Source organism: Nannobrachium achirus (assembly GCF_963921795.1).
Source record: "Nannobrachium achirus genome assembly, chromosome: 15".
NCBI classification, from domain to species: Eukaryota; Metazoa; Chordata; class Actinopteri; order Myctophiformes; family Myctophidae; genus Nannobrachium; species Nannobrachium achirus.
The window spans coordinates 3802647-3825939 of NC_137822.1; the positions used below are offsets into that span (position 1 = coordinate 3802647).

General features: G+C 43.3%; 2 protein-coding genes across 2 annotated transcripts; both read right to left on the reverse strand.

Annotated features, from left to right (window-relative positions):
* Positions 1-215: 215 nt before the first annotated feature.
* Positions 216-17051, reverse strand: LOC308299425 (arrestin domain-containing protein 3-like; the record flags this gene model as incomplete). The annotated part of the gene is made up of 8 exons (XM_080743200.1): positions 216-903; positions 3337-3497; positions 3874-4027; positions 4553-4809; positions 7257-7359; positions 10774-10921; positions 11674-11758; positions 16760-17051. The coding sequence occupies 8 exons, from the start codon at positions 17049-17051 to the stop codon at positions 844-846; spliced, it is 1260 nt and encodes a 419-aa protein (XP_080599326.1). The 3' UTR covers positions 216-843.
* Positions 17052-20781: 3730 nt separating this feature from the next.
* LOC308299033 (ubiA prenyltransferase domain-containing protein 1-like) lies at positions 20782-21828 on the reverse strand (the record flags this gene model as incomplete). Its single annotated transcript, XM_080742760.1, has 1 exon — positions 20782-21828. One exon carries the CDS (start codon positions 21826-21828, stop codon positions 20782-20784), a length of 1047 nt encoding a protein of 348 aa, XP_080598886.1.
* Between the last annotated feature and the right edge of the window lie 1465 nt (positions 21829-23293).

The window sequence follows — 23293 nt, forward strand, 5'->3', positions numbered from 1 at the left end:
TCCACTGGCTACGCTGCCATCGCCTAAAACCACGTGTCCGAACACCCGGAAAATATTTCAACCCGCAGCGCAAAATGAGACGCTCAGCGCCTTAAGTCACACCGCTGGAATTTCCAGCGCAGCGTACAATACGTGGCGCTCCCACTGAAAACAATTCGGAACATATGCATGTGCAACTCGGAAACGGGTGATAATAAAACAACTCAAAGGCGGTGCGCTTGTCGGCGGCGGCGCGAGGCTATTGGCTGCTCGGTGCAGGCCCCTCAATCGAACCTCAAGGTCCTGTGCTCCCGCCTCGATTTCCGAGTGAAGTAAAAAAGAACAAAAGAAATCACGGCAGTGGAAGGCATGGTTTTGGAAACATGTTGGTGCAAAAGGCATACACACACACTCACACAGAGGTTTGGATGATCTGCTCATTAGTTTTTATGGTCGGCGTGGGGATTATCTTTTATCAGTGCTTCTGGTCACTCTGAATCAAATACATGCATTTCCTTTTTTTGAGGAAATCTGATATGTTATTGTAACACTATTTAAGAAAATGTACGTTAGCCACGCGCACCCTGACATCCAGATTTTGTCTCAAATCTTCTCAAAAGTCCTAGAAAGCATTCAGTATGGACCCGAATAACCCGCATAACCCCAACAAAACAAAAGGTCAGCATCAATCTCTTCTCCATAAGTGGCGTTTCTGTGTGAACCGGTGTCCTCCTCCTTGCCTCCACCCATGGTGACGGTGAGGCCCTCCGCTGGGTGACGACAGTGAGAGTGCTGACCTGAGAGGCGTGCTGCTGGCTGCAGCTGCAGTGTGCTTCTTTTGAGCAGCTCTGTGCTCTTCTTCATTCAGCGCGACGGACACAGGTACGGCCTTCCACAGCTGTCGTCGTCGGGGTAAGGGTCAACCTAAAGGGAGACACACATCGATCGATTGATTTAAAATACTTTAGCAGTAGGGAATAGGGATGGGGCGATAATCGTTATTATCGTTTATCGTGATAAACACTCACAATAATCGTATCACGGAGATTAAAATGTATCGTGAAATTATCCTCTGTCACGCACTGGGATCAATTTACCTTTAAAAAGGTACCTGTAAATAACGTGCTTGATACAGTCTTTTTTTCACTCATCTCTGCCAAAGAACTGACGATCTACAAGCTCACAACATGTCGCAAAAATATTTTTTGGCAGTTGTTCCACCACCAGGATAATGGATGTTGGGGATGTTTTGATTATCACGATAATATCGTAAATAACAATTTCTTTGGTCACAATAATCGTGACATGACATTTTCATAAGAACAGGACAATACAGTACAGATACAAGGTCTACTAATAGGATTTAAACCCAAGAAAGCACAATGGCTTGTTTACATTGGGGTCTTTTTGTACTCATTTCATAGAGACATAAAATGACAGACAACTATACACAGTACTATTCAAAAAGAAAAAACATCATATAACAGTCAGAAATCTAGCCTGACACACAGCCTGAATTGACATTTAGTTTCACGTCATTATTCATTATCCCTGAATCGCCAAAACCAAAAATTTAAAGGGGTGTGGCTAGCGATTCAGGGTCTGGAACTAGGCAATCAGAAATCAGGAATAGAGAATAAATTAAAAACAATCGCAATGACTCGACTCTAAAAGTACCTCCCTAACATTTTAGTCTTGTTTTTATTTGTTGACGAAATTGTCAATACATTTAGTCTTAGTTTTAGTCATCATAGCATAGTTTTTTGGGGTTTTCGTCAGTGAAAAGTCGATGAATATTTTTCGTCAGTTTTATCTCTGGACGGGTTAAATGCCATTCAACTGCCTCCATCCATACACTTTATGCTGTTGTGATAATGAATCTAAATAGTAATGATAAATAAAATAAGCTTTGGCCTCAGCCCGTACCTTTTCGGCCAATAGTTATCGTTTATTTTATTGTACTGTGCTTTCAACGACAACAGAAATGTGCAACAGATACATAGGCTATAATAATAAGATCAAATACAAAGGGTTAATTATTAATGCTAAACGTTTTAAAACACGAGCAGAACATGGACGTCTTTTAGAATCTGGTGAAGAGATTAGATGTTCTATTTTAAGTTTTGCCAGTAAATCATTCCACGTCCAAGGACCTTGATAAAGCCAGGGTTTTGTATCGCTAGGTTGGCACACAAGTGTGTTGAACTCTTTTGAGCCGTGCACCATGTACATTAGATAGAATAGATTAATTTAATTGAGTTGTGCTCACATTCTTTCTAAAGCTGTATCTACAAGCCCGCAATGCGGTGCAAACGAGGTGCTGTGCGCTTGTATATCTGCTATTTTCACTTCAGGACAATCTAATCTCTCTTTTGGGTCTCGACCCGAAAAGTTTGGGAACCACTGGTTTGGACCACATCTTATCAACAACTATGGCTGATGCATATGATTAGTAAAACAAATGATGTCAGAACTCAAGGATGCCAGGATGTTTTCAGCGAGTATTACTTGTCTTGATGTAAGAATTTTCATATGATATTCAATAATCCAAGTGCACTCAGAGATAACAAGGACAAGAAGACAGCTGAAAAACAAACAAACAAACAAAAAAGAAAAAAAGAAAAACGCTTGCCACAGGGCGACCATTACTAGTCCAGATCACTACCATACAAAATAGTTCCAAACACTGAATCCCAATGGGTGTTATTATGTGATAACGTATTGATGTAGTTGTTTATATTGACCACAAGATGGCACTAGATGGCAATGTTCATTTCTCTGACTCATCTACCAACACCTACATATGGGACCCCACCCCAAACATTTCCAGATCAATGTATGTAATGCTGCTACTCTACCACTGCCACCAGTCCTGAAGAACCAGAGTTTCTTCATTTAGATAAGAAACATTACAGATGATGCCACGCACGACACCACAAACCACTGTGATCGTGGCCACGGTGAGCTCAAAGAGTGAAGGAAACTATTTATTTCAGCTAATTTTGATTTAGTCTTAGTCCTGTCTTAGTCGTTGGCCCTTGTTTTAGTCTAGTCTAGTCTTAGTCGACTAAATAAATATCAAAACATTTTAGTCTTAGACTTTTAGTCTTCGTCTTTTAGGATACGTTTTTTAGGCTAAATACTATATAACCACTGATGTATTTGGCTTTAATTTCATTGCAGTTACATACCAGTGTTAATTTTTACAGCCATTAGTCTTAGACTTGGATTTTGTCTTATTCTTTTGAATAACACAAATAATAGTCTTATCGACAAAATTTCAAAATCTTGTACAGTAGTCTTTTAGTCGTCAAAATTAACACTGGTAGGAAACACGTGCGAACGAGTGGTCTCTACCTCGGAGTAAAGTGGCGGCGGCAGATATGTGAACTGGGTGACATATGCCAGTAGCAGGGATCCCTGGTGGTCGGCCTCGGTGTCTGCGTCTGCGTCGCATCCCAGCAGGCAGTCCTGTCTGTGCTCCTCCGACACGGCCAGGTCACTGTAGCTGGGAGGAGCTGTGACGACATAGAGGAGAACCTACGTTAGAACAGTAGTTCTCAACCTGAGGATCGGTGATTCGGTGCGCGGTATCACACCAAACTAAGCGTAATCAAGTCAATACTGGAGATGTGGCGTAACGGCATGGATTTCTACACAGAGAGGGCAATACTTTCAACATAAGATGCTGCATTCAAGTTCAGGAGAGTTTGGACAAGGCAATTCTCTTGAATGCTGCCTTCAGGTATGGCATGGAAAGGAAGCATTTATTTTACATCTTTCACCATAGTAAAAACTGCATTCATGTGTGTGTGTGTGTGTGTGTGTGTGTGTGTGTGTGTGTGTGTGTGTGTGTGTGTGTGTGTGTGTGTGTGTGTGTGTGTGTGAACGTACCCTCGGGTCTGTCGGACTCGTCCAGCCAGCTGATGTTGCTGCAGTGGCTGCTGATGCTGGAGGTTCTTGTGGAGCAGCTGTGCAGTGGGATGGTCCCTATGACCAGTGGTAAGGACACACACAGGTTCAGCCCCCCAGGCACGTCCACATACACCTGTTAACAGAACGACAGACAGATGAGAGGCCAGGGCTTGACATTAACCTTTTGAGGCACAACAAGTACATTTCCCATTCACTTGTCTGGGCACAAACGTCACTTGTCCGGATAAAACATTTAACAGTAAAAATTGTCTTAAATGCATACTGTACATAGGAGTCAGACATTGAAATAGAGTAAATAACAAAAGGGCCGTAACGACCCCCCTTGCTCCCTCCACCCCGTCTGCATACAGCACAAAGCTGCTAGGAGCGTCACAGAAAACGTTAAACCAAGAGCCACTTGTCCAATGGACAAGTACATTTTGAGCTTGTCTGGACAAGCCTTAATGTCAAGCCCTGAGAGGGACGGAGGTTTTGTTTGGATGTGAAGATATTTCACAATAGAAGCCTGTTACACAAAATGTAATGCCTCAACTCTTAGTGCTCGTCAGGATTTAAATATGATTATTTTGGGGGAGTCGCGGCCTGAAAAGGTTGAGAACCACTGCAATAAAAGGGCGGTGCGGTCGCGTGTTCTCACCACCAGATCGTACTCCACCCTGATGATGGGGCAGTCCAGGATGGAGGGGGACACGGGAGGGATCTTGAGCAGCTTGCCCTCCCAGCTCTGGCTCTTGCCCTGAGGTAGCGTGTCTCCGCGCAGCTTGGACACCAGCTGCTGGATCTGCCGGGCCTTGCCCTTGGCGAAGAAGGTCTGGGTCTGGTACAGGGCGGCCTTGGGCACCACCACACGCGACGAACAGTTCTCCACCTCGGCGAAGATCTGGATGGACTCGCCTGGCAGAGGAGTGGAGAGGAGGGAATTTAAACACGTTATCACCAGAGCCTTGTATAGAGGAGTTATGCCAATGCGGGGTCAGAAACAGTGCCGGTCAAGTGGTTCATGTACGCCGGAAATGTCACTTTTTCCAATCCCAATGCATTCCGTAAACTTCCGGTTCAGTGCTTTGTCACTATTCGCCAATAGATGTGTATGTAGAAGACCTGGCCTCAAGAAGTGAACGGAGATGACGCGGCTCTCCAATAGAGGGCTCTGGTTATTACTACTCTGTGAAATGCAAAGACTAACTTTATAACAATTCCATTCCATTACAGTTCACTAGAGAATCTGACTTTAGGAAAAACGACAACAAAAACAATAGTGTACATACAAAAGTAACTCAAATAAAATAAAACCATACACAGAGAATAGTTAAATTAGTTGTGACTTTGCCTATCTTGTAAAAAAGCACTAAGTACTTCAGCTTACATTTTATTGTCACATCACAGGTTTACAGGTGAAAGAAAAGCATTACAGTACCAATATTTGCAGTGCTCAGGAAAGGGAAGAAGCTGCGTGACGCGCTACAAACAGAGCTCAGCTGGTTTCAATGACGCAGTGAAGCATCAATCAAACGTTTATGTTTCGCCATGTCCACTGCTCTCCCTCTACAATTCCTGCTCCGTTACGCAAATGGAACCAATTCCTAGTTCTCTGTGCTGTTTTACCCTTTTCATTGTCGTACTGTTTGATTTCATAATGTATGCCTAGTAGGGACTATGTTGTTGCACATGCATATCTTTCTTGTTGACGTTCTGTACGCCACTTCAATTTCAATCGTTGTAAATGTGCTCTATAAATAAGGCTTGATTTGATTCGAGTTGATTTACGCACGTGGCTTGAGCAACACTTCGGCGGCCAATGGGCAGCCATGTACAGTACCTGGCCGCACTTGGATCATTTTGTACACACACACACCTGCCCATGTCAGGAAGTTGAATTGTGTTTGAACCTTTGTCTACGTGACACGTGGAAATGTTCAGTTGCACTTTCTATCTTCTACTGCAAGGGTCTTCAACATTTTCAGGCCAAGGACCCCTCCCCTTAGTCGAGAGAGCGATGAAGCAGGGACCCCCACAACCCATAGATACCATATAGTTTCATCGTTTGACGGCACAATCCTCAGTGTATTCTGGATTCATGTCAGTTTGTGTTTTCAGATATTTAACCGCTTGAACCGTCACTACTTAATAAACTTGACCTTTCACTCTGTACTTAGAGTCTGCTCTTATTTTCCACTACACCAAACCTTTGCCGAAAATAGCCGATCTACAAGCTCACAACGCCTCACAGCGCGAGGCGTTGTGAGCTTGTAGATCTGCTATTTTTGGCTAAAGTTCTCAGAATATGGACGCTAGGGTTCAAGTGGTTAATATAAAAAAGGAGAAAAAAAAAAGCTTCTATCACACAAAGATTTGGAGGACCCCCTGTAGTAACTCTGAGGACCCCCTAGGGGTCCCGGACCCCCTGTTGAAGACCCCTGTTCTACTGTATGTATGTAAATCCTATATTCTATGTACGTATGTAAGTAGTAAGTAAGTAGGTCGGAGGGGCTTATTGCAGGTGTCAGCTATTCGCACGCACGCTTCACAATGCGCTAGCTAGACCTCTGGAAGATGGATTGCTGAGGTGGAGGGCAACACCTACCATACCACCGCATGACTTGCTACTCATACGCGGAGTTGGCTTGCGGTTGGAAAGGCGAGTGCTCTAGCGGCCATAGTGTAACCTGTCCAGTCTGTCTGAGCAGATGTGAACCCAGATGTTGGCTGGTGTTGTGCAGTGGTGTAAAGTAACTAAGTGGTGCATTTACTCAAGTACTGTACTTAAGTACACTTTTGAGTTATTTGTACTTGACTTGAGTATATCCAATTTACAATACTTTTACTTCTACTCCACTACATCTCGGATCCAAATATTGTACTTTTACTCCACTACATTTATTTAAAAACTTTAGTTACTAGTTACTTTGCAAATATAAATGATAATATTATGAAATATAACAAACCAATTTAGCTCTATTTTTCACCAAGGCTGTTTGAAAATAGCCGATCTGCAAGCTCACAACGATGCGTTGTGAGCTTGTAGATCTGCTATTTTCAAACATTTTGTACTTTTACTTTTGGTACTTTAAGTACTTTTTTATGCCAATACTTTCATACTTTTATTCAAGTACATTTTGAATTCCGGACTTTTACTTGTAACCGAGTACATCTCCATTGCAGTTTTGATACTTTTACTAAAGTAAAGCATGTGAGTACGTTTTCCACCACTGGTGTTGTGTAACCTCTCTAGCAGATGTGAATCCAGATATTGTCATTAACTGGGGCGTAACCTTTCCTCCTGAACAGTGGTGAAGGCAGATGTTGGTTGGTGTGTTGTATGTATAGCTGCATGTATTTACCTGGCGTGTATCCTTTCCTCTCTATCTTGGCACTGAGAGAAATGGGTCCAGAAGCACAGAACCAGCAGCACAGGGTCTTCTCCTTGGTCCCAGCCTGAGAGGCCTGTTCAACAACAATACACAAAGCTGCACATTAGGGCTGAACTAATCTCTCAAGAACAGACGCTGATGCTACTTTTTTTGACGATGGTTAGCCAGATTGGGGCTGAACAAACAGGAGTAGGGGTGGGTGATATGGATCACGATATACGATTTTATCACGATACTTTTTCACGTTGGTTTTTATGGTTATTTTTAAGTTACTTGACACAAACTAGACTTTCTGGGTTCCTTTTGGGACGTCTAAATTGAACTTTACAAGTATGTAACTCTGACAGTATACAAATGAAACCAAATGGACCCTTACGGGTCCATTTGGTTTCATTTGTATACTGTCAGAGTTAAGTGGAGACCTTAACATTTTAAAGTTTGAGAACTGATGATTTTGACCAAAATGCAGGTTTAAATTGAATTCTGCAAAGAATCTCTGTATTATATTAAACAGGATTTTTTAAAAGGCTCCCTCAATTGTATCACGATATACGCTACCTCTGAAAAGTCATATCGTGGAAACATTGTATCGTCTCAACGATAATTATCACCATATCGCCCAGCCCTAAACAGGAGCAGGGAAGCTGTCAGAACCTTCCCTAAAACAACACTCCACACGTCCCAGACGTTTATCCCTTCAGGCTCCCCAAACTGTGGAACTAACTATCCGCTGCCGTTAGAACTACAGACTCACTCCCAATCTTCCGCCGTAATCTGAAGACTCCACCTTAGCCAGTAGCACTTGCCTCATAGCCTTGACGACCTTGCAGACTTATGCAAATGCTAAAATGACATTTAGATAGCATGTTATGAAGACAGATGCTTGGTCATTTGTAGACCAAGCAGTGTGTATAGTTTCAATGTACAGATTATTATTATTATTATTAATTCAAAATATATATATTTTTAGACTTATGATAGGTTCTTGGTTTATCTATCTTGTTTTCCTGGCTTACTGTAAATTGCAACAATGCAATATATTATGAACTACTGCAATTTCCAAATAGCAGAGGATGCAATTAATCAAACTTGTTGTTTAGGCGTTAATAGTGGATGAATCAAGTCAAAGATATATAATTGACTGGGATATATAAGCTGAATGGGTAGACAGGTCTTCTAGGAACTGGAAGGTGGCCGGTGCGACCCCCAGCCCACCCAGTTGCCCCTGAGCAAGACATTTAACCCCTAAGTGCTCCCTGGATGCTGTATTAATAGAACCCACTGCTTCTAATAGTCCGGAAGGGTGAAAGCAGAGGGCACAACCCACATAACTCTAAGCAAAAGAAAGAAAAAATATATATACATTTCCCCCTGATCGTTCAGCCTTATTTGATATGTATGGATTATGTCTAAATGCAGGTGGGTTGTTTTCCTTTTACAAAGGTAATGGGTCACCTCAGAATGACAAGAGTGAGTTACCTTTTTTATACTTAGGGTTTATACGTAGGGTTTTTCGATTAATCGATTTTTAATCGTAACCCGTTTTTTTTCCTTTGGACGATTTAAAAAAAAGGAAATCGTAAAATCGATTTTCACTTTAATTAGGGAAATTCGTACTCATTGGAGCCTTGCACGCGCAAAAAGTACACAGCCCCGTCCTCCTAAAGCAGGACGACAAGGTCCGACACCAAATTAATACTACTTTCTCTCTGATGTGTCATTTCTTTGATGCGCGTTTAGCGCACCTCAGACCTCAGACCGGCCGAAGAGTTCACCACCGCACTGCGCTCACTCGCGATGGTTCAGGCAGCAAACAGAACAAAACGCTGCTGAGCTGGTAAACTTATACTTCTTGTTGTAGTTTGAAAGAAGCTTATTAATTCTGTGTTACCCACCTACTGTAGTCTACTCCTACTGTCCATGTCACTGTGTTAATTTTGCGTCGGGAAGCGAACCGCTTCGCCTCCGTTTACAATCAGTCAACATCTCCGTGCATGAGTGGTGCAGGGCAGGGGCGTAGCCAGGAATTACATTTTGGTAGGCGAAATGCCAGCCAAAATTCAGGGGTGGCCTTAGCTAAGAGCTAAGAGCTGGCTTGTTTTGGCTGTTTTGTCACTCACTATTGATAATGAAACACTAAGGACACTAAGTTAACTTCTGTATGTGATTGTTGCGCAACTAAAGTTATTATTAATAATACCCTTATTGTTTTATTGCATTTTGCTATTTGGCTATATAAAAAAAATCTAAAAATGAAACAATAATGAAAAAAACATTTTTTTCCTTGCATTTTTTAAATGAAAACAAAATAGTTGAAACAATGTATTATTCTTTTAACAAAAAATCGAAATCGAAATCGAAAATCGAGATTTCAGAGAAAATAATCGAGATTTTATTTTTTGGCCATATCGAACAACCCTACTTCTACGGTACATAGAAGTTATAATGAAGAACAAACATTTCGGCTATCCAGCCTTGGCCACACTGACGAAGGCGACCCTTTGTTTTTGTAAATGTTATTGGTATAAGGTTTTCAACCTTTTTCATGTCAAGGTCCATTATTTATTTGGCATTTGAGCCACGGACCACCATTTGATGAAATGTAGCCTCTCAGAAGATTTTGTCCACAATTCCATGCTGTATTAATGTTGGTACCACAGGCAAACCATCAAAATAACATTTCCTCAACATTTAATTGTGTAATAATGTGTAGACTTGTTGTAAATTAAATAATGCAGCAGTTTAACAATACTTTAAAATGAAACCATTTGGTTTTCAAAATGAAAAATGAAACCAAATGGTCCATTTGTTTTCATTTTCAGTTGAATATCTATAAGGGTGCATTTGGTTACCAACTCTCAATTTAGCTGGGGAAAAAAAAACCTCAAGGACCACTGGTGGTCCCCTGACCACTGGTTGAAAACCACTGGTCTAAGAGGAGCTCAGTCAGGTGGTAGGGCATTCACCGAATATTCAAATATCAAAGTCACTATTCGACGTTGTTCACCTAAGTCGAATATTTGCTTATTTTTGTTGTTTTCTCTTTAAAGAATATATAGTTTATAAAGCTTGGCTAGAGAGGAAGTCATAAGAATGATTTGTCAATGCCCCTGGTGGATGAATTTGTTAATGCTCTATACCAGGGGTTCTCAAACCTTTTTAGGCTGTGACCCCCAAACTAAACATATTTGAACTGGGGACCCCCACCCTGACAAGCACTTGGAATTGTAGGTATTACATTTAATGTGACTCAGTTCCGCAGATAAATATTGTGAAAATAGCACCTCTACACGCTCACAGCATGTAGATCGGCTATTTTCACAATGTTCGCCTCTTGCTTACTTAATATTTGACAGTTTGGCCAGTCCTGTCGAATATTCAACTATTCGGATACTTTGAGGTAGAATAATTCGAATACTAAAAATCACTATTCGTGAATGCCCTATCAGGTGGTAACAAAAAGTGTATTCCTGGTTGACGTCCTTACCAGCAGGAGTGGCGTGTTGATGTCGATGTGTTCGAACACGACAAACTCTTTCTTCACTTTGACGGTGGGCAGCCACGGACGGTGCAGCTCGGCTCGAACCCAGTACCTCACACTGCCGTGCTTCCCCTCGAAGGACGTGGCCAGGGGCCTGGCAGAGCCCAGGGACAACAGTAGCATGACAGGAGTCAGGAGAAAGAGCTTTTAGGGCAGTGGTCCTCAACCTCATCAGACCACGACCCCCAAAGTAATCATAATATTTGAACTGGGGACCCCCCCCTCACCCTGATTAGCACTAAGAGTTGAGGCATTGCATTTTGTATAAAACGGTTCTATTGTGAAAATAGTCGATCAACATGCTCATAACGCCTCGCATTGCGAGGCATTGTGAGCATGTAGATCGGCTATTTTCACAATTTATGCTTCTAATATTTGACAATTTGGCCAATGTTTAATTGTCATTTTAGAGGTATTAAAAAGTCCTTAAAGTATCACTTTAGAAATGTGTAGATACCCTCAATACACTTAAAGGTTATGTTGGTTTGTTTACCGTAGAGTGAGAAAACAATGTTGCACATTGAGTTAATCATCTGGGGAACCCCCAAAACAATTTGGGGACCAGGTGTTTTAGGGTGCCGTTTTAAGTTCTAAAAGCTTTACAATCCAGAACTTGTTTTAACCACCTATTCTGGGCAGGTCATGAATGAGCGTTAGGTACTGTAGGTAGGCGGTTTGGATCTCCCACGCAGGAAGACTGATTCGAATCCCAGTGAGGATGGAAGCTTTGAGGGGTTGTATTATGCGAGTGCATTTGCTAGACAGTACTTGGCACAATGATATTCGCTTCAAATGTCAAGTGCAGTATAAATGAAACGTATCATTATTATTATTCACTATACTTACATCTGTGGCAGGTTGAAGCTGAAAGCAAATTCGTGCACGCCTGTATGGAGGACCGTTAGGCCTTCCTCAGGACTTCCGTCTTCATCTGAAAAGACAAGAACAGCATTCCAAATACACCATTCCATGCGTGGTGCACATGTAGAATCCATACAGACACGTTTGTGTACACGTTCACACACACACACAGCTGCTCTGTAGGGACACTGTCATTTGATCCTCACTCCATATGTGTAACCACTTTCAACCGGGCAACCCCCTGTTTGTGTATGTAATTTACACAGTAGGTGAAAATAACCATTTTTGACAATATTCAAAAATAGCGCCACACAACGCCATAATAGGATGATGTATTAAGTGGCAACCCTCACATGTGATATACCTTTAAAATGGAACGGCTTGAGAGCAGAGACACAGACACAAATGTACACCAACACTAATGATTTTTTAATAAGAACCATTTTTTATTTGCTCCAAAATGTGGCAGTGGCTGACAAGCATACCATGATTGAAGATGATCATTTGTTAAAGGACATTACAGCTTTTAGTTTTGCCCCACACTTCACAAAGTTCACATAGAAAGCTAGACCTTTATTTAATCCCTCAAGAGAAATTCAGTTATCATCATGAAACCCCCAAAACCACAAAAACATTGAATAAAAAAAATAACAGGTCATCGTACACATACAACCGTACAAGAGCTTGTCCCAAAACCATCAAATACATAAAGATATACACACAGTAGATGCACTAAGGAGACTTTTGCTTCACGCAGCACAACGCTGTAAAGAAGCGACACACCCTGAGAAAGAAAGATGACCTTGTTCTCACTTCCTCATTCTCACTGTTCTGTTTACATTTAAATTCTAAGCACCGCTCAACCTCATCCAACTTTTATTTCCTGTGTGTGTGTGCGTGTGTGTGTGTGTGTGTGTGTGTGCGTGCGTGTGCATACACAAACATGTCTAGTACATGTTATCTTTGGCACCAGGGCCGTCAGAAACAGCCTATCTATTGAGTGTGTGTGTGTGTGTGTGTGTGTGTGTGTGTGTGTGTGTGTGTGTGTGTGTGTGTGTGTGTGTGTGTGTGTGTGTGTGTGTGTGTGTGCTGTCAAATCGCCGGCATGCAGTGAGCCAGACAGAGAAGCAAGAACAGACCGGTATGAACCAGACTGTGCAGCCTCCCTCAGCCGGATACTCCACCACACACACACTCACATAACCAACCCCCATCCCCTCATAGGAGGAAGTATGACACACAGAACCACTGCTGAGGCTTGCCATTGGTTGAATTCTGACAAGTCCCCGCCCCATTTTGTGTAAGACCATGTGGTCTTGTGGCATGATGGGTATGAGGAGGGCAAATAGAGGAATGCCCCGATTTAGACTTTAGCTGTGAGCCGGTGTCGCGCCAGGAATAGCCGATCTACAAGCCGACCTACAAGCAGACTCTGCTTGTGGATCGGCTTGTAGATCAGCTATTCTCCAGGTGAGCGACACCGTACGAGCAGCTAAGTATAAATCACCCTTCAGGCTGCTTAACCCTTTAACATTGAAACAGAGATCATGCATTTGTGACATTAAGAAGACACGGGAGAGTTGAGATTTAAAAAAAGGACAGACAAGATTGAGCTACATTCACAAGTTATTTATTTCAATTACCAACATGAGAAATGTACACATGTACATTGAAAATCAATAAACAAATCACCATCACGGTCAAAATAAATATGCTAAGTCACTGAAACAGGAATGTTTAAATATTGGTAAGATTTCTTCAATGGTTGTGACGTTGAGGAGAGAAATTGATCACACAAACCATTCTCCTTGTTGACATATACACTGCACGGTAAAACAGGTCTCAAAGTTACTCTTTTATTACATAAAAAATGAAGTGAATTCTGACTATGTACAATGTTAGAAAACACCCTAACCCAGAATCTGCTATATTTGTGTTTTTCTTCCCCAAAAGAGAGATTTTAAGACATATTTCAGGGTGAAATGTTAAGTCAATGGGAGAGACTATTTCTTTTGGATGATCAATTTCTAATTAATGTTGCAAACTACTGAAGATATCTCACCAATATCTGGAGTTACATCATCATCATGACAAACTAAACTACACAACCCAAACCTCTAGCAAAGTGTCATTTCTTTGGTTAACAGAGTCAGGCGCCGTACAGACATTTGCGTGAAACATCTTCTCCGTATCGTCTGAGAATGGCCACTGGGAGCGCCGTACTAATGCATTGTCAATGGAAGGTTGTTTGGTGTTTTGTCGTTGCTGTGTCTCTTGGCCAAAAGACAGGCTGTGGTTGAGCTAGAGACAGGGCAACGACAAAAAAACAAACAACCTTCCATTGACAATGCATTAGTACGGCGCCCCCAGTGGCCATTCTCAGACGATACGGAGAAGATGTTTCACGCATATGTGTGAGTCCAGCCTAAATCAATTCCCAAACAGGAGAATGGCTGAACGTAGCATCATAAGCACAAAACATATAATTGCCATTGTACATGCCAGGTGTTTATTGTTGTTATTCATTCAGGTTATGAATCACACTCATTAAGTGATTGCTGAGCAACTTGTTGCCATCTTCTGTGCAGTCTTCCTGTTGTCTCATTGCAGAAAACTTTATTTTTTTAATGAAAAGGAGCCTTGTCTATATTGTCGTGAACTCACTAACCCATCACCACTTTGACCTCAATGTTTTGTAATCAATTTTTTTCCTGCTCACGTCTTGTGATGTGCACAAATGTGGCTAATTGCCTTGCTGGTGTGAAGAATAGATGAACCAAGTGAACCATAGATAGCATGCCTATTATGGGGGGGCAAACATTCGGCAGAGCTATAGCTGATCTACAGGCTCACAAGGGAATAAGGTATAGGGAGGCCTAGCATAGAGCCATGGGTGACTCCGAGGTCAAGGTATAATAGGGTTTAAGTGGCTAAGCGACACATCAACGACGTACAGCAAAGTGTGTAGGCTATGGTCTGAACTGGACCAGAACAGGAAGATTAGCAATAGTTGTTTTCACAAATTGTTATTGGTTGACGGGGGCATAGGATCCCTTTTAATCAGTGCAGCGGTTTAGAGGTTACTAAACTGATAATCTTCTCATCTACAATGGGCTACAACAACAACAACAACACGAGGCTATGCTGGCTACCAATGTCAGGACCACCAAGGATCAAAATTGACCCTTTGTTCGGGTCTGTAACTCTGAGAGTGTACACATTTATTGTTTTGCACCCTCTCAGAGTTAAAGCCACGATTCAACAAATAACTTCTATATTATGGGAGTGTTCTATAAAAACATATCGTCGTTGTCGGGTGAAAACCTTGTATGTCCAAAACCGTTTGTTTTGCATTTTTCATTTTAAAAATGATTTTAAACTAGTGAAAACAGCCGATCTACAGGCGTTGTGTGCTTGTAGATCGTCTGTTTTCACTACCTTTGTGTGACGGCCTTGTATGAAGAAGCAGGGCTTTACTTTGCGAAAGAACGCACACATTTAAAACCTGGAGATACGAGGTTTCCACCCGACAACGACGATATGTTGCTCTATAGGCCTATATCTATAGCTAAAATCTAAAATGACACAGATGCTTTCCCGGTTTGAACGGGTTGGTTATCAGGTCCATGGCTTAAATAATGTTGATCAAATTGGGTGCGTCCTTGAAAATTGGAAAGGTTGACGAATCATTGTTTACTTTACATACACTGTAGTTGCACTATCGCGTGCCGTATAGTGAAGTGTACTTAACTTCCTCATATAATAAATGATGTCACTACACTGACATCCTAAGAGCGAACACACACACTCGGCAAAGATGACAGCTAGCGGCCGTTTCCTATGCACACATGAGCTTGTCATTTGTATAATGAGTTATTACAGCAATTTAAACTAAGTTACCTTAGGCTACTGTCTGCACATCACATTATAGCTTGATATGTGTGTCACACAGTGTGTGTGTATGTGTGTGAGAGGAGAGAGAGAGGGAGGGAGAGAGAGAGAGAGATGCTTGTCTCAGTGCTCTAACCCCTCCCCTCCCCTTTCAGTTCCTGCCAGTTTGTGAACAGGTTTGAACCGCTTCTAACAAAGGGAGTTGCCTGAAGAATTATAGATAGGCTAGCCTCAGTTCTTAGTTTTTTAACCAGAATCAGTGAAAAATGTTCATGACAACATGGGAAAAATGTCCCCAGCGTTAATGTGCTTCATATGCCAAGACTTGCAATCGTTGTAATTTGTTCTAAATCATTGTTATTCAACTTGAGAAGAAGAGGGGGTTTCATTATGTCAATATGCCGACTATAAACTCTCATAAATCGGTTAGTTTAGCTGTAACTATAATTGATATGGCAGGTAACTGATAAAGGAATAGATTTGTTTTTTTGTCATAATGTTGTAAGGTTTTAACCAGATAATTTAAGGAGACTGTCTTTATAAGCTTATCTATCGCATCTTTAGTGTCAGCTGGCTTGTCGCATCATCAGGACCACTAGAATGTAGGTCACCACTTGAAAACAACCATAAGGCTGTTTGCGATAATAACAGCAAAAAGAAGGGAGAATCCAAATGTAAAAAATAATACAAAATAAACAATTTAACAATTCAAGCCAATGATATTGCCAAGTTATAAACACTAATGTGTCAAGTAACCTTATACATTATTTAGGGCCAATAGTTCTATTGTATCACTGCAGTAACTGTGACACTTATAACACAGTTACAACTATGTGAGTGTAGCAGGTCCATTTGGTTACATTTGTATACTCTTTGTATACAAATAGTACACTTTACATTTGTATAGCACTGTGGGCACCAAAACACTACACCACCATCATCATCAGTTGACTATTATGGAGCAGCACCCAATGTATTCTATTCCAGAGGCGTCAATTGGGTATGGCAAGGGGGGAAAATGTACTTCTTAAAATAAATTAATCGTGCCTGTTGCTTAAGGTATGGCAACATAACTGGTGTCTTGCACGCGCGCGAGGGCGCGCGAGCAAGACACCAGTCATGTTGCCATACCTTATCTTTTTCTGAACTGACGCCACTGTTCTTCCATTCCGATCCTTACCTCTCTCCTCTCCTATCAGGGTGTCGTAGTGGCTCAGGTAGTCCACCTCCTCGGTGTAGTTCTGCGTGTAGGCGGTGTTGGCCCCGGCGTTGCGGGACTCCGTCCAGCGCACCTTGGCCACGCCGCGCGCCGTGATGGCCAGGCGCCTGGCCCGCACCTCGCCGCCGCACACCTCCACCACCACGCGCCCGGACACCGTGTCGCCGCCGGAGAAGCACGCCGGCATGTGGGGGCTCATGCCCAGGCCGTCGAAGTGCACGGCGAGACTCTTCACCTTGCCCCCCAGCACCATGATGGTGATGATGATGATCCGAGAAAAAAGGAAGGGGGGAAGGAAAAACTGTCCGATCCCCTCTCGAAAAAGGAGAAGAAAAAGTTTGTATTAAAATGTGTTCCCCGCGCGCTTTGGACGCTCCCGTCCCTCCGTCTGCCCAACGCACAGCTGGGTCAGGGGCTTTAGGCGTTGGATTTTCATCTAAAAGTTTGGTTTGGACACTCAGTCACACGCACCAGTTGACCGGGGTTTGGACAGGAGCTGCTCCGATGACTGTCACTGAAAGAACTGTGCTTCTCTCTCGCTCAGTTGCTCTTCTTGAAGGAGTCAAGTAGACGTGGGACGTTCGCGAACGGATCGAGTCCTTTGAACGGCTCTTTGAAATGAACGGTGGGATCCGTTTTCTAAATGAACAGTGGGTGGGGAAAGTACTCAAATACTGCAATGTAGAAATACTCTGCTACAAGTAGAAGTTCGGAATTAATTTAAATGTTCTTGAGTATTAACGCGCAAAAGTATTGGTATCAAAATGTACTGAAAAAGTACCAATAGTAGGCTACAAAGTACTAATTATGCAGAATGTCCCATTTCACATGTTTTCCAATGAATAAAATGTAGAAAAACCTTTTGAAAATAGCAGTGGATTGTGAGCTTGTCAAATGGCAGGCATGTACCTATAGACCTATATGTCAGAAGTGATTTGTAATTATAATCAAACTGTACAACTCTACTCATCTATCTATAAATGCGACAAATCTCTGTCTGTTTGTTTGTAATCCGCGTATCTCGAGAACCGTTCGTCCCACCGGCTTCAGATTCGGCACGCGCGTTCCCCGCCGCCGCGCGGAGTGCAGTGCCAGGCCTCGACCCGACCCGACTCGCGGTTTTCCGAAACCGGCGCGAAACGTTCGGAATCTCCTTATGCGGAGCTGATTGTTGACATCAGGCTGTTCCGGAGGAAATCGGCGCAAGCGCTGAGTCATTGTGACATCACTTCATAAAAGGCTCTGACATCACGTACGCCACATGAGTCAACACAAAATCTCTGTGAATGTGTATGTATGTATGTAATCCGCGTATCTCGAGAACCCTTCTTCCCACCGGCACGCGCGTTCTCCAGATATGGGCATAAAGTCTGACATCAGAGTTTTCCGCAACCGGTACTGTGTGTGCAGAGATCTTCATATATGGGCATAAGTGGACAAAGACAAACAGATGGTCAAAACGGGTCCTATGACAACAGGTATATTGGGGTTTGCATTAAAGGGTGGGGCATTCATGGGGTTTGCATTAAAGGGTGGGGCATTCATTCCCTATTTCAAATTCGGCACGTGCGTTCCCCACCGCAGCAGGTAGTGCAGTGCTCGGCCTCAACCCGACCCGACCCACGATTGTTTGAAAAAGCGACAGAAATCTCATATATGGGCATAAAATGGACGCAGATAAACAGATATCTCCATATATGGCATATATGGGCATACAATGGATGCAGAATCACAAAGATCTCCATATACGGGCATAAAAGGGACACAGACAGACAGATACAGAGATCTCCATATATGGGCATAAAATGGATGCAGATAGACAGATATCTCCATATATGGGCATATATGGGCATAAAATGGACCCAGAACTATAACTGCAGTGATCTCCATATATGGACATAAAATGGACACCGACAGACAGATACAGATATCTCCATATATGGGCAAAAATGGACACAGGCAGACAAATGGTCAAAACGGGTCCTATGAAAACAGGTAGACCTATAATGGGGTTTGCATTAAAGGGCGGGGCATTCATTCCCTATTTACATTGTTCCGAGTTGGCCAGGTCGCCGACTAGACGCTGGGCCGCCCGAAGGGCGGCCCAGCTTCTAGTAACTGAAATGAGACAGTCTTTTGAACGGCTCTTTGAAAGGAACGGATCCCAGAGATCCGGCTCACTTCATAAAGCCATAAATCCCATCTCTAGAGTCAAGTCTGCTCTGTGCGCAAAAACAGCCTCAACTGAGCATGTGCGTACACGTAGAGCTCACATCACACACACAGTCCGTTTCTCAACGTGGGGTCTGGGGACCAACCCCAGGGGCCGTCTGAACGGTACCATTACAGGTCTGACAGCAACTTTGAGTGCAGCCTAAACATCGAAATAAATGGACCCTCTTCGGAGTTAAATAGACCTCTTACAATTTGTACATTTGGTTCCTTACAGTCCGACTCCGACTCATGAGATGTATTCATTTTCATCTACGTAGGCTATATAGAGAGTTTAGGACAGACACATCACGGGGTTTTATTCTTTCACAACTTGTTTACTAGCTAGGAGCCTAGGACAACATGTCTTGTACAATTTGTGTTAGACAAAGTAAAGTAGCACCACAAACTCACATGTTCGTAAGATACACAATACAAAACATAACTCTTGTCTAAACTAACAGAAGTTAGAGCTGAAACAAACAATAAGCGAAACGACGAACGAAACAACACAAAATTAACTATTTTTTTTAGGCAGTATGTTTGTCTCGGGAGCTCATTACAAAGGCTCGGCCGACAACACAGGTGAGTAGATTCAGTGCAATCAGACAGGTAGAGGAGAGATCTCAGGGCATTGGAGGAGAGGATGTGGGGTGGGAAGGATGACCCCCAAAATTAATATGAATTTGACTGCGGACCCCATCTGCAAATATTTTGTGTCAACTTTGTCAAGGACCCCACAAGAAAAGTTTATTTTTTGTTTCATCTCTCTCTCCAAATTATCTTCTTCTAAACATTGTGAGAATTTTCCAAATTTCGTTTAATTGGTTCAAAAATAGCAGATGTAGGCTACAAGGTTCTGAGCTTTTAGACCTGCTATGTTTGAATAGCAAAAATATAAATGGATGATTATTAACGATTATTAACATTTTTGGTTCTAGACTCAGTAGCCTACATGAAGACTAAATCTGGAAATGTGTGGCACAAATGCAGAATTGATAGCATAAACAATTTCCCCTCCAAAATGTATTTATGTATTTACTTTTTGTTGGAGGGGGTATAACATTTATTATATGAAATAATTGTTGTTTTAGATTTTTGGTTAATTGACATCTGTGTGTTAAATGGAATATACAGTATGGTCATTCCTTGAGCCAGCAGAGCGCGCAAGTACTACTTTGGTGGTGCCGTCTGTTTCTGGCTGTCAGTACAAAGGCCAATGAGGGAGCAACGTTCTCGGTGACGTCACCACCAACAAGTGCGACCTGATATAAACAGAGAGAGGGCCAACTTGCCCACCCACATACATACATACAGACAGCACTCATCAACGATCACAGTACTTGCGTGCTCTGCTGGCACACAAGTAGGCCATATATGGCCACAAGTGCACAAGACGCAAGTTGGCACCTCGACAGAGTGCAGTCTAGTTACTGGCAAGTACTGCGTTCGGCTACGTAAGCCCGTAGCCCAGCATTCCTGGTGATGCCAGTGGTGAGTGCACCTCATGGTGCATTCTGCTGGCGCACAAGTAGGCCATACATGGCCTACTTGTGCAGTTGTCACCTCGACAGAGTGCAGTTCTAGTTGTTCCTGTGTTGTCAAGTGAACACTTATTGAAACAAGACAACACTAACCATTTAACTTTGTTGTGTGCTTATACTGAAGTAAGAAAGGAGAAAAAAACGACAAAAAAACAAAGCCATGGGTAGGCGAGCAGGTCCTGGCGGAAACCTTTCTAGTTTCCTCTCAGAATTCCGCGAAATATCTGATCACAGTAGTGGCAAGCTGCCTCGAGGCGCGAGGACGATCCCAAAGACGTAGAGAAGTCCCATGAGCAGGTTGAGCCTGGCCGTCTCCTGTGGGATCTCGGCATAGCGCCCGCCGCGGAAGCGCCTCTCCAGGCGGAAGGCCATGGGCACGGTGAGCAGCGGCAGCGCCATGCTGACGGTGCAGCGCGCGGCCAGGACGCAGAGCGCCACGTAGGGGACAAAGAGCAGGAGGGCGTAGAGGAGGTAGGACAGCGCGGGGCCGGCTAGGATGGCCAGGGTTACGATGCCCGCCCGCCTGTCCGAGGCCACGTCCCTGGTGTTGTTGCTGTGGAGGATGGCCTCCGTGCCCAGGGCCAGAGGGACGGCGTAAACCAGGGGCACCGCCGACAGGTGGCCCACTTGCGCGGCGTGCGCAAACATCACCGCCAGCGGGCCGAAGGTGATCAGGACGACCACGTCCCCCAGGGCCACGTATTTGAGGCCGACGCCTCCGGTGTACAGGAAGGAGCCGGAGAGCCCTCCGAAGTACACAAGGGCGAGATGCTCCAGCCTCAGCGGGGAGAGGAAGTGCAGCAGCGCGGCACACAAGCACCCCACCGAGTACAGCGCCGCTCCGAACGCCACCACCTCCTGCGGGGCCAGGATCTCGTCCACCAGGGTCCTGTCGTCGCTCCTCTCGTGATTGTCGACGCCTTTGGAGAAGTCGTAGTAGGTGTTCACGAGGTTCCCCGCCCCGTGGACGACCAAGACGGCCACTGCGCACACCGCCAGAACGACCAGGTCCACAGAACCCTCCAGTTTGTATGCCAGGGCGCCGCCGAGAGCCACGGGCACCAGAGAGGCGCTGAAGCTCCACGGTCTCAGCGCCAGCACGTAGGCAGCGCACCTGTGCCTCGTGCGGGTGGTAACGCGGGCCGTCCTCGACGCCTGGTGGTGGCTTTGCACCACCGTGTCATTCAAACCGGTCTGCCATTGTTGGCCATTGGGACCATTTGATCCAGCTAACACAACTGTTTCCGCTCGGCTTTGTGCCTGTCCTTTGGCCATCTCTGTGCCAGGAGGGTGTTTTGCGAAGGGATTTCACTGTGTGGTTGTGCAACCTGCACCTGACGCCATTTTCTGGAGCTCACACGAGTCCGACATCACAGTATTGACATCACATTACTCGCGCTGATGTCATAGGCTGACCACAAAATACTTTGTGCCTGATCCACCCACGCAATAACCTGGTACCAACCAATACACAGTGCTGACATCATGAAAACAACATGTTTTTGTCCAAAAGTTCTATATGTAGCTACATGTATAGTAATCATTACTATAGAACTGCGGTTTGCAACCAGTGGTCCTTGACAGGGTTCCAAGCGGTCCCCAGCTGGATGATGGTTAGCAACTCATTTCATTTGTATGACAATGTAAAATGGCATTTTACGCTCAAGAGTTAAATTATTGTTAAATCCGCAAGAAATTTACACTATTAAGAGAATAATTGTTATCTTGATCAACATTTGCCTGTTATCTCTCCTACACACCAACACAGAATGGAATTTATCCAACGATAAATAGAGCCTGCGGAAGTTATTTTATATTATGGAAGGAAGAATGTGTTGTTGCCATCTTCCCGGACCCCCTCTTCATTTGTTAACAGGTTAATGCATTCACACTCCCACAGAGCAGTCTGTCTCATACACCCTTCTTACCCACAATGCATCTCAAGCAGTCTATTTAACCAGCTTCCTGTTCTATGTTCATTCTAGATGTTTAGCTGTTACTACTGGTTGTGCAGCTGTAAGGGTTAAAAGATCTGACCACCTCCCCGTCCTCCTCCTTGTAAATGTAGTTACTCATGTTATATATTGTTTACAAATTGTTCTGTGTTCTATGATATGTGATATCTTAAATCATGCCACTGAAGGTTCAATGTTATGTACATGTAATCTGTATATTATCCTTGCTCTGGGGGGTTTGTGATATCAGATTATGTCTCATGTTCGAGCAGATAATCTGTACGATCACTGCAGAGCTACACCGCCAAAACTAAATGCAATAGCATTGCATATGATAACAACGTAGCTCAAAAGCCAAATAGATAATGGACTTTGATGGTCCACTGCTATAGAGTGTGAGTTCAGTAGCAGGGGTCTCCCTGTTACTTTAGTAAATAGAAAACAAATGTGCATTGCAATGTACAAATCAGAACTCTATAAAGACCATTCATCAGCTTGTGTTCCAGTTCCAATTTTGTCTACCAATTTATATTTCTTTGTTTATCCTTCATCCTGTATGACTTCTCTCTCCTAATTGGATGACATTGGTATCCTGACCTGAAAATGTACTCTCTTGTTTGCTTAAGAGATGGAAAGACGAGTAGAACGCTGTTATTGAACAGTTGGTATATGGGTACATAGAGCTATTTAACACACTTAAACAAAAACGATCAAGCACCTCACAGCACCTTTAACACACAAAAAGAAATGAACATACAAAAAGAAAATGTGTTAATATACAAATA